At 39.2% G+C, this 10,896-nt stretch overlaps 1 protein-coding gene across 3 annotated transcripts in view; it reads left to right on the top strand.

Annotated features, from left to right (window-relative positions):
• The window catches only part of SKA3 (spindle and kinetochore associated complex subunit 3), a 23,557-nt gene extending 13,401 nt beyond the window's left edge, over window positions 1–10,156 (top strand). For 2 of the 3 annotated variants that reach the window (XM_058437799.1, XM_058437801.1), the window contains exons 5-10: window positions 169–216; window positions 1,573–1,658; window positions 3,450–3,535; window positions 5,326–5,529; window positions 7,628–7,746; window positions 8,283–10,156. In XM_058437799.1, coding sequence (XP_058293782.1) covers window positions 169–216; window positions 1,573–1,658; window positions 3,450–3,535; window positions 5,326–5,529; window positions 7,628–7,746; window position 8,283 — 544 coding nt within the window. In that variant the 3' untranslated portion in view covers window positions 8,284–10,156. The remainder of the gene's footprint in view (window positions 1–168; window positions 217–1,572; window positions 1,659–3,449; window positions 3,536–5,325; window positions 5,530–7,627; window positions 7,747–8,282) is intronic. The other variant, XM_032150722.2, reaches the window with a different exon arrangement.
• Window positions 10,157–10,896: the final 740 nt, after the last annotated feature.

The following is a 10,896-nucleotide window of genomic DNA, read 5'->3' as shown; positions in this document are numbered from 1 at the left end:
ATATATACAGTTATATATATAAACAGTTATATATATAAATAGTTATATATAAACAGTTATATATATATAAAAACATTTCATTTATAGTTCAAAAGCACAAAAATTATATTAAGAGTACACAAGTAGTTAAAGTACCAAGCAAATCTAGACAGAAATTTCCCTCTATAGGGCAGAGATGGGTACCAAATTGGGAAGCATCCACAGAGGACTACACAGGTACTAGTAGTATTCTTTCTTTCTTTTTATTTTTAGAGACAGGGTCTCTGTCATATTTTGGTTCTTTCCAATTTTCCCCTATTATAAATAAGCTGTAATAAATACTACTGTGCCAAAATGTTTGTTGAGTTTTCTTAGAGGTAAAATGACTGGGTAAAAGGTTTTAGACATTTACAAATCAACTGTTTCCATGAAACATTCCCAACACCCAGGCTAGAGTGCAGTGGCAGGATGATAGCTCACTGCAGCCATGAACTGGGTTCGAGTGGTTCTTCCACCTCAGCCTCCTGCGTAGCTGAGGCTACAGGTATGTGCCGCAACTCCCAGCTCATTTTAATTTTTTATTTTTTGTAGAGATGGGGTCTTGCTTTGTTGTGCAGCCTGGTCTCCAACTCATACCCTGAAGAGATCCTCCCACTTTGGCCCTGCAACAGGCATAAGCCATTATGCCCAGCCCTTTTATTTTTAGAAATTTTGTACAACGTATATATTCTTTTGTATATGTGCCATACTGTATACACACTTTGTATATATACAACTGTTTTACACAATGAACAGGCGTAGTGGCTCGCACCTATAATCCACACCTGTAATCCCAGCACTTTGGGAAGTCAAGGTAGGTGGATCACCTGAGGTCAGGAGTTCGAGACCAGCCTGGCCAACATGGCGAAACCCTGTCTCTACCAAAAAAATACAAACATTAGCCAGGCGCAGTGGTGTACGCCTGTAGTCCCAGCTACTCAGGAGGCTTAGGTGGGAGAATCGCTTGAACCTGGGAGGTGGAGGTTGCAATGAGCCGAGATTGCACCACTACACTTCAGCCTGGCGGCAGAGCAAGACCGTGTCTCAGAAAAAAAAAAAAAAAAAAATTTACACAAGATGTTAAAGACAGCATGGGTCATTATGTTTAAATTCAAAACTGGAAACTTGTAAGTGAAAATCAATCCTGAACTATCTTGTATTCAATGATACTCTTTATAACTATTTTACAGACATCTGTGTAATTGGCTAGGCAATGATAATCATATGACAGGATCAGTCATTTTAGTCTTAAAAAAATGGCAAGTTTTTAATCTATATGTGTACACTGGTTATAAAATTCCACTTTAGGATTTTGAAGCCCCATCAGTTACATAGTTCCCTTTTTGAACTAATAAGTTGAACTTAATGGTCCTTAACCTTTTTGTACCATGGATATGTATTAGAAGAAAGAAAAGAATTTGTTTCATGGGACTTCTATACCATAAAGCATAACTGAATGTTTGTCCAAACTTGATATTTAGTAAGGTTAAATTTTTTCCCAGAGATTGATTGTTAACTTTTTTAACCTTGTAATTTCCCTATGAATCACGCCAGTGAGGAGGCCGTAGAGACAGAATCCAGGCTCAATGATAATGTTTTTGCCACTCCCAGCCCCATCATCCAGCAGTTGGAAAAAAGTGGTAAGTATAAGAATCAAGTTACTTCTCAGGAACATTTTTCCCAAACTATCCTTGAACAGAATTGATTTCATCATCTTAGACATTCTAATAGTTTTCTTCATCTGTTTAATTCCTAACATTGGATTACATTAAGTACCATTTCATTCAGCATGATTTTGTCCAAGAGAAAGAAAATTTTCTGGTATGTTTTTAATACTCTTGATTATATTCAATATTTGTCAGCTTGTTATTAACATTTTAATTTGAAACTTATATATTTATTCACCAATCTTTTGATGTAGAGCCATAATACTTTTAACCTATTGATTAGAGTTGTACATTATCTTTCTTATATAAACCACGCACGGAATACATCAGCTGCCAATTTAAATTTTGGTTTCTTTTGAATAGCTCAGTAACTTAAAGAAAATTTTCACACAGTGTTTTCATATTTGTCACAGCAAACATTGGTGTTCATGAAAAAGCAAAATAAAAAAACCTAGAGTTTTATGATCTTTTTGTTTTGTTTTCTTTGAGACAGAGTCTCACTCTATTGCCCAGACTGGAGTGTAGTGGCACAATCTTGGCTCACTGCAGCCTCAACTTCCCAGGCTCAAGCAATCCTCCCAAGTTGCCAGGACTACAGGCACACACCACGACGTCCAGCTAATTTTTGTATTTTTTGTATAGATGGGGTTTCGCCATGTTGCCCAGGCTGGTCACAACTGTAGACAACTCATTGCAACCTCCACCTCTTGGGCTCAGCCAGTCCTCCCACCTCAGCCCCCACGTAGCAGGGACTACAGGCGTACACCACCATACCCAGCTAATTTTTGTATTTTTTTGGTAGAGGGGTTCCACCATGTTGCCCAGGCTGATCTCAAACTCCTGGACTCAAGCGATCTGCCCACTTTGGCCTCCCAAAGCACTTCATCCTTTTTAATTGATAAATAGTATTCTACTGTATATATGAGCCATATTCGTTTGCTGATGAAGAGGTAGTGTTTTTATTTTTTATTATTATAGGCAGTGCCCTAAGGAAATTTTCCCTTGTGCATATGTTTCTCATATCTAGGAGTAGAATTGCCAGGTCAAAGGGCATGCACATTTTTACTTATTCTAGAAAATGCTGAATAGTCAGCTAAGAGTGGCTGTTAAGGTTTATCTTCTCACTAATGGTGTTGAGTTCCTGTTTCTCCGTCTTTTCCAGTACTTGATGATTTTTAGACTTGAGATATTTTGCCAGTTAGATTGTTTTTCTAACATATTTACCTTTTCTCTTTGTTGTTTTTTAAGGTTGCCTCGAGGGATACTATGTGTTCTAGATAGCAATTGTCTATATATGCATGGGTCTCTCTTGTCTATATATGCATGGGTCTCTCTTGTTCTTATCTTTAATGTTCCATCCCTGGTTAATGTTACACTGTTTTTAACTACTGTACCTTTGGAGTAAGTCCTGCCATCTTGGAAGGCAAGTGACCTGTTCTCCCTCTTCCTCCTCCTTTGTCAGAAGTTTGATAATTTTCTCCATAAAGGTTTTACACCATTTTTAATAGATATATTTGTAGATACCTTGTCTTTCTTGCTACTGTGAAAAGTAGCTTTTTTCAAATCATATGTGTAATAGTTTGTTGCTTTTATGTTTAATATATATTACAACACAACTATTTGTTATTGTGTATTACTCTTGCATCCTTGCTGAACTTTATTAGTGCTAATGATAATTACCTATGTAAATATGAGATTTTTTTCCTGTCCAGTTAAGCATACTCTAGTTATAATTTTTTAATGACCATTTTATGTGTCTTGTAGATGCCGAGTATACCAACTCTCCTTTGGTACCTACATTCTGTACTCCTGGTTTGAAAATTCCATCTACAAAGAACAGCATAGCTTTGGTAACTTTCCATAAAATTGAAAGCCACAATCTTTCTCCTAAAGACTCAAATACACTACTGCTTGCAGGCTCAAAGAGTCTGTTTAGAAGACATGGATGAATCCAGCTTTTAGGAGTGTATTTACAGTGCATTTCTGGAGGGTAGCTTGGCAGCATAAATCAGTTGCTCTGAAAAATATTTTTCATACCGTTAAACCACATCTCAGAATTTTTCTAAGGCAAATTGGGACAAAGATTTAAAACAAGTTATAGAGTAAGGAACAACATTATAAGCACAAAACATGGGAAACAATATAAATATCGAATGATATCAAAGAACTAAAACACAGCAAGGCATATCCATAAGATCAGGTGTTACGTATACTATCATGTTTTGAAAAACAGATGAGAGCATATAAAAAGAATGTTTTCAAGAAATATTAATCATATGGAAAATGATGTGTGTGTATGTACACACACACATATATATATACACATATTTTAAGGAAAAAGTGGATAGAAACAGCAAAGTGTAGTTATCTCTGGGTGATAAAATTATGGGTGATTTTGTGCTTTTTTTCCCTCAATTTTACCAACAAATAAATTTAATCAGATTTCATCAAATCAAAACCTTATCCCTCTTTAGTCAGTATGGTCACTTAACCAATGCTATAGAAAACCAATACTGTATTAGGGTATCCAATAGAATTTTCTATAATGATGGAAATGTTTTATAGTCTGCACTGTCCAATATGGTAGCCTCTAATCACGTTATTGAGCACTGAAAATGTGGCTAGTATATCTGAAGAACTAATATTTAATTCTTTAAATTTTATTTAATTTTAATTAGCTTAAAATTTAATTTAAAGAGCCCCATGTGGCTGTGGCTACTATATTGGACAGTGCAGCTGTGGATGAACACAGGGCTGTGTTATCAATTGAAGTATCAGGTTATCTGCCTGTTAGTACCTGCCATTTACAATTAATCTACTCCTTATGTTCACGTGGAAGCTACCCTACTGAGGTGACACTCTATCCTCTCTCTCTGTTAACTCTGACCTGAGAGAAATGAAACGACTTACCCAATTGGCTGATTTAGCATGAATAATCTGCATACTAAACTTACCTCTGATCTGCTTTCTTCCTTTTGGGAGGGCATGTGGTAACATTTGTTCATGCTGTGATTTTTGTCTGACTACACTCACTGTTGCCTGAGATGGGGTGGGAGTATCCATCTAAATCTTTGGTTCATTCTATTTAGTTATGACATTAAACGGTTTTTTGGGGGGTTTTTTTGTTGTTGTTGTTGTTGTTTTGAGACGGAGTCTCACTCTGTCACCCAGGCTGGAGTGCAGTGCCGCGATCTTGGCTCACTGCAACCTCCACCTCTGGGTTGAAGCAATTCTCCTGCCTCAGTCTCCTGAGTAGCTGGGACTACAGGCACGCGCCACCACACCTGGCTAATTTTTTGTATTTTTAGTAGAGACGGGGTTTCACCATGTTGGCGAGGCTGGTCTCAAACTCCTGACCTCATGATCGGCCCACCTCGGCCTCCCAAAGTGCTGGGATTACAGGCATGAGCCACCACACCTTGCTGACATTAAGCTTTAACTCAGCCTTTATTAGTAATGAAGATGATATTTTGTCCTCTGTATGCCATTTGTTCTTGATTTTGTTTAGAACTTGGTCAGAGAAGATGGGGCATGTGGAGGCCTATTAGAGACCCCAATAGAACTAACAAATGATTAACTATTTTTATTTACTACATTGTGTTATATTACCATAATTTAATGGTTTATTTTTATTCAATAGGTATCCACAAATTACCCATTATCAAAAACAAATAGTTCATCAAATGATTTGGAAGTTAAAGATCGTACTTCGTTGGTTTTAAATTCAGACACATGCTTTGAGAATTTAACAGATCCCTCTTCACCTACGATTTCTTCTTATGAGAATCTGCTCAGAACACCTACACCTCCAGAAGTAACTAAAATTCCCGAAGATATTCTCCAGGTTATTTTTCCAGGCTATTTTTTTTTCTGATATTCTTTTCAAAATGAAATATTTAAAGACCTGAAACTGCATATAAGCTGTCTTATTTATCATTGGGCTAATGTGCTAATTTTGGTGATGAGAAAATCTAAATTCTGAGCTGTCAGGATCTTATTTTCTAATACTTGTTAAACTGTGGTTTCCATGTCGATCATGGTTCCATTAGAAGTGTTGCCGGCAAAGTCAGAAAAGTCATTTACCCTACAGTTTCCCAGAGCCAGGGTATCATGAATAACATACCAGTGTTTCTTGAACTTGAGACTTCTTGGACCTCAGTTTAAGAAACACCGATTGATGTATATTAGAATATAGTCATGTGCTGCATAACATTTTGGTCAATGATGGACTGCATATGCCACAGCAGTCATAAGATTATGATACTGTATTTTTACTGTACATTTTCTGTGTTTAGATACACAAGTACTTATCACTGTGTAGCAAGTGCCTGCACTATTCAGGACAGTTACATGCTGTACAGGTTTGTAGCCTAGGAGCAATAGGCTATACCATATAGCCTAGGTGTGTAGTAGAGTATACCATCTAGGTTTGTGTAAGTACTGTGATGTTCACACACGATGAAATCACCTAATGCATTTCTCAGAATGTATCCCTATTGTTAAGTGATACCTGACTGTATCTGATTCTTTAGTATTTAACAGCAGTTACCATTAGTCTACTAATCACTTATAACAACTGCCAATTCTAAATAACCAGTCTGATTCTGTGACATTCCCCCTCCTTAATAGAAGTTACAGTGTTTGGCAATTATTACTTACACGTGTGGAATTCATAATAGCCATTCGAGAAATCTTCCTGACTTACGGAGACCCATGAGAAGGATAAATCACTTAGGAAAATACTCAGATGCCATTAGAACTGACTCATGCTAGGATATCAATAAAGTACTTGTTATCCTTTTTTCTCTGTCTTTTCTGCTTCTCTGGAAGATACAATAAATTGCATGAAGAAGGAGCATCTTCTGTCTTTATGAAAATTATATAGTTTCCACTTCCCAATGTTTCCACTTCATCTCTCCTTATTTCTTTGTAAAAGGAAGGAAGCCTTATATTTACTATATCACCCCTTTATGCATGAAAAAATTATAGCTGATATTTCATGTTCTCCTTTCATAATTTTTATAATTGATGACCTTCCTTTTGAGCATTCGTTTTACATCTTTCCTTTGTGTATTTTCCCTAACATCTTTGTTAAGGCTTAATTTCCTCTCAGGGATATATCGCTACTTGTTTTCACTAACCTCAGTCAGAATACATTTTAGGCTTTAAAAATCAGTCCTTCGCATCCAAGTTAAATTTCTAATATCTCCATCTTTTCATTGCTGTTAGCATGTCTTTTTTTTTTTTTTAGACTGAGTCTCGCTCTGTCTCCCAGGCTGGAGTGCAGTGGCATGATCTCAGCTCACTGCAACCTCCGCCTCTGGGGTTCAAGTAATTCTTGGGCCTCAGCCTCCCGAGTAGCTGGGATTACAGGTGTGTGCCACCACTCCTAGCTAGTTTTTGAATGTTTAGTAGAGATGAGGTTTTACCTGTTGTCCAGGCTGGTCTCGAACTCCGGACCTCAAGTGATCCACCTGCCCTGGCCTCCCAAAGTGCTGGGTCTGGCCGGGCGCGGTGGCTCACGCCTGTAATCCCAGCACTTTGGGAGGCCGAGGCGGGCAGATCACGAGGTCAGGAGATCGAGACCATCCTGGCTAACACAGTGAAACCCTGTCTCTACTAAAAATACAAAAAAAAAAAAAAATTAGCCAGGCGCAGTGGCGGGTGCCTGTAGTTCCAGCTACTCGGGAGGCTGAGGGAGGAGAATGGCGTGAACCCGGGAGGCGGAGCTTGCAGTGAGCCGAGATAGCGCCATTGCACTCCAGCCTGGGTGACAGAGCAAGACTCTGCCTCAAAAAAAAAAAACAAAGTGCTGAGTCTACAGGCGTGAGCCACCATGCCTGCCCCATAGGTTTTATTGAACATTTTATAACTTCTTCCAAATTTAGGTTATGTTGTTCATATGGCTCGATAAAAAGGAATTTGTGTTTGTTTTTTTTTAGCTTTTATCAAAATACAACTCAAACCTAGCTACTCCAATAGCAATTAAAGCAGTGCCACCCAGTAAAAGGTTCCTTAAACATGGACAGAACATCCGAGATGTCAGCAACAAAGAAAACTGGTATGTTACCTTTGTAAAGAAAGTTCATGTGTTATTTGAGGAGAACATTTAAAAATTAACATTTGACCATCCTGGCCAGCGTGGTGAAACCTTGTCTCTACTAAAAATACAAAAATTAGCCAGGTGTGGTGGTGCACACCTGTAGTCCCAGCTACTCAGGAGGCTGAGGCAGGAGAATCGCTTGAATCTGAGAGGTGGAGGTTGCAGTGAGCCGAGATCATGCCACTGCACTCCAGCCTGGCAACAGAGCGAGACTCTATCTCAAAAAAAAAAAAAAATTAACATTTGAATATTAGTAAAAATTTTGTTTTTAATTGACATTTGCCAGCTTGAGTTAATAGCCTGTGTCTATCTTTTGATACAGAACTTGTGATCCCTGAATCTCAGATTCCCGAATTATCCATTTTAATGATATCAGTGGGAATCTATCCTCAATTATTTTATAAGTGTAAAATATATGGCCACAGTATTGTGTCATTTGTCTTAATGGCTTTTAATTTTATTAAATTGATATTTGTTATTTGTATCTGTTGCAGAAATTCCAGTGGATCTATCCATTACAGAAACTGAACAGAATGAGGTGAAGGCCGAGCTGGACCGATTTTACCATTCACATTCCCCTGCCTCTGTCCCCCTTTAAACATTGACCCATTTTAAAGACAAACATGAACATTAACATCATAACATGCTTTTTATGAAGTTTCGATAAGGTTTAACCTTAGTCTTGTTGACATGTAGTCCAGTCATTCACTCTTTAAGGATTATTAGTGTTTCATTGATACTAAATTACCCAGCTTAATTAACAGAATGGTTTAAGTAGTACCAGGAAGTAGGACAAGTAATTTTAAAAATATAAAGGTGTTTGCTACTCAGATGAGGCCGCCCCTGACCTTCTGGCCAGGGAGACATTGCTGCCAGCCAGCTCTTCCTTCCCATCATCTCCTTTCAGGACCGTCCCACACCTTTTACTTCCTCAGTGCTGTCTGAAGATGCAGTTGCTGTTTGCAAACAACAGGAACACCAGTTAAACTAATTAGGAAAAGAGGGAGATTTCCAGGCCTGGGTAACTATATACTGTGACCATTGGAGGTGGAGACAGGTCTCGACAGTTGGGACCAGGAACTCTGCTGTCAGGTTGTGAGTTTTAGTTTTTTGTTTTTCTTTTTTTTTTGAGATGGAGTCTTGCTCTGTCGCCCAGGCTGGAGTGCAGTGGCGCAATCTCGGCTCACTGCAAGCTCCGCCTCCCGGGTTCACGCCATTCTCCTGCCTCACAGCCTCTCCAAGTAGCTGGGACTACAGGCGCCCGCCACCGCGCCCGACTAATTTTTTTTGTATTTTTAGTAGAGACGGGGTTTCACCGTGATCTTGATCTCCTGACCTCATGATCCGCCCGCCTCGGCCTCCCAAAGTGCTGGGATTACAAGCATGAGCCACCGCGCCCAGCCCCAATGAGTTTTGTTTCTCTTTTCTCCCAGCTTTTCACTGTGTGGGGGTCTTTTCTCTCATGTCAGCTCTTTCTGTCACATGGCAGCTGAGCTCTCACGCTCCACTCTGCAGCTTGGACACCCAGTAGACCCCGAATCTCTCTCTCTGAAAGGTTCTGAGCGCTCATCCTGGGCCAGGGGCCCTCCTGTGCACTGTTAGCTATGGCCACGGGAGCCTCCGGAGCTGCCTGGTAGCTTCAGGCTGACCTGCTTATCAAGCCTACGATCCTTCTGATTTAAGTACAACTGAAAGTATTATCTAATTAAGTTCATGATAGTGCTTTTGGAGAACTTGTCAAATTACAGCCAATGAGAAAATAAGGACCTAGCATACTGTGGAGAACCATTAAAAATTTGAGAAGAAACAACAAGTATTATGTCAACTTACTTCAAAGGCTTAGTTTTGGGAATTTGATGCAGTAAAGATTACCCTGTTTTATGATTGTTCCTTGAAAGTCAAATGGGGGACCTGTCCATTGTGCTCTATTAATCTTGTCAGAAAACTGTCACCAAAACAAAACTTGATTTTGTCCTTGTTCTAGGAGTTACTGGGTAGTTGTAAGTATAATTTTTGTTAAATATAATGTAAAATAAAATGTTAAGATACTTAGTTTTGTTTTTCAAAGTAAAGCTCTAGTCAGCCTTATGTATGCCATTGACTCTGAAATGTATACCAGCCTTTCACTGTGTACCGTGTGTATATAAATCCACAGAACCGGATGAGCTGCTTAGGGAGGGAATATATTCAAAGTGTACCAAGGACCAAATCCTGGAGTTCTCCCAACTTCACAGGATGGAAAAGGGCAGAGTAATGTAGCAAAGGAGACTGAGAAGAGGCCAGTGAAGTAGGAACAAAGTATTTCAAGGAGAGTGATGATTCTGTGAATATTGCTGAGAATTCAAATAAAAAGAGGACCGAGAATTGACTGTTGGGTTTGGCAAAGTCGATGTTATTGACAACATTGATTAATTTTGATGGAGTGCTGGTACTAGAAGTCTGTAGTGGATGGAAGAGAAAACAGCTGAGGAGGTAAAACAGTGGCTTTAGGCAGCTCTTTTGAGGAGTTTTGCTAAAGAAGGGAGGTGAGAGAAGGGGTAGTAGCTAGAAGAGGTTATGTAGTGAAGAGGTTTTTTAAAGATGAGTGTATTAGTCTGTTCTCACGCTGCTAATAAAGACATACCCAAGACTGGGTAATTTATAAAGGAAAGAGGTTTAATGGACTCAGTTCCACTGGCTGGGGAGGCCTCACAATCATGGCAGAAGGCAAAGGGGGAAGCAAGACACATCTTACATGGTGGCAGGCAAGAGGGCATGTGCAGGGAACTCCCCTTTATAAAACCTTCAGATCTCGTGAGACTTATTCACTATCATGAGAACAGCATAGGAAAGACCCGCCCCCATGATTCAGTTACCTCCCACTGCATCCCTCTCACGACATGTGGGAATTATGGGAGCTACAATTCAGGTGACATTTGGGTGAGGACACAGCCAAACCACATCGATGGGCAATAAAGACTGTTAAGCATTTCTGATTATCTGCAAGGGAGCACCAGTTGTTTAGTGGTGGCCCCTCAGTTTGTCCAAGTCATATTTCCCTAACCCTTATCACTTCCCTCCTATGATCCTAGTTTCTGTTTCTTAGAACTGATGCTTCCAGCTTGTCAA

Source organism: Hylobates moloch, unplaced genomic scaffold, assembly GCF_009828535.3.
Source record: "Hylobates moloch isolate HMO894 unplaced genomic scaffold, HMol_V3 SCAFFOLD_4, whole genome shotgun sequence".
NCBI lineage: Eukaryota > Metazoa > Chordata > Mammalia > Primates > Hylobatidae > Hylobates > Hylobates moloch.
The sequence above is the reverse complement of the archived record's forward strand: the minus strand, read 5'-3'. Positions and strand labels throughout refer to the sequence as shown.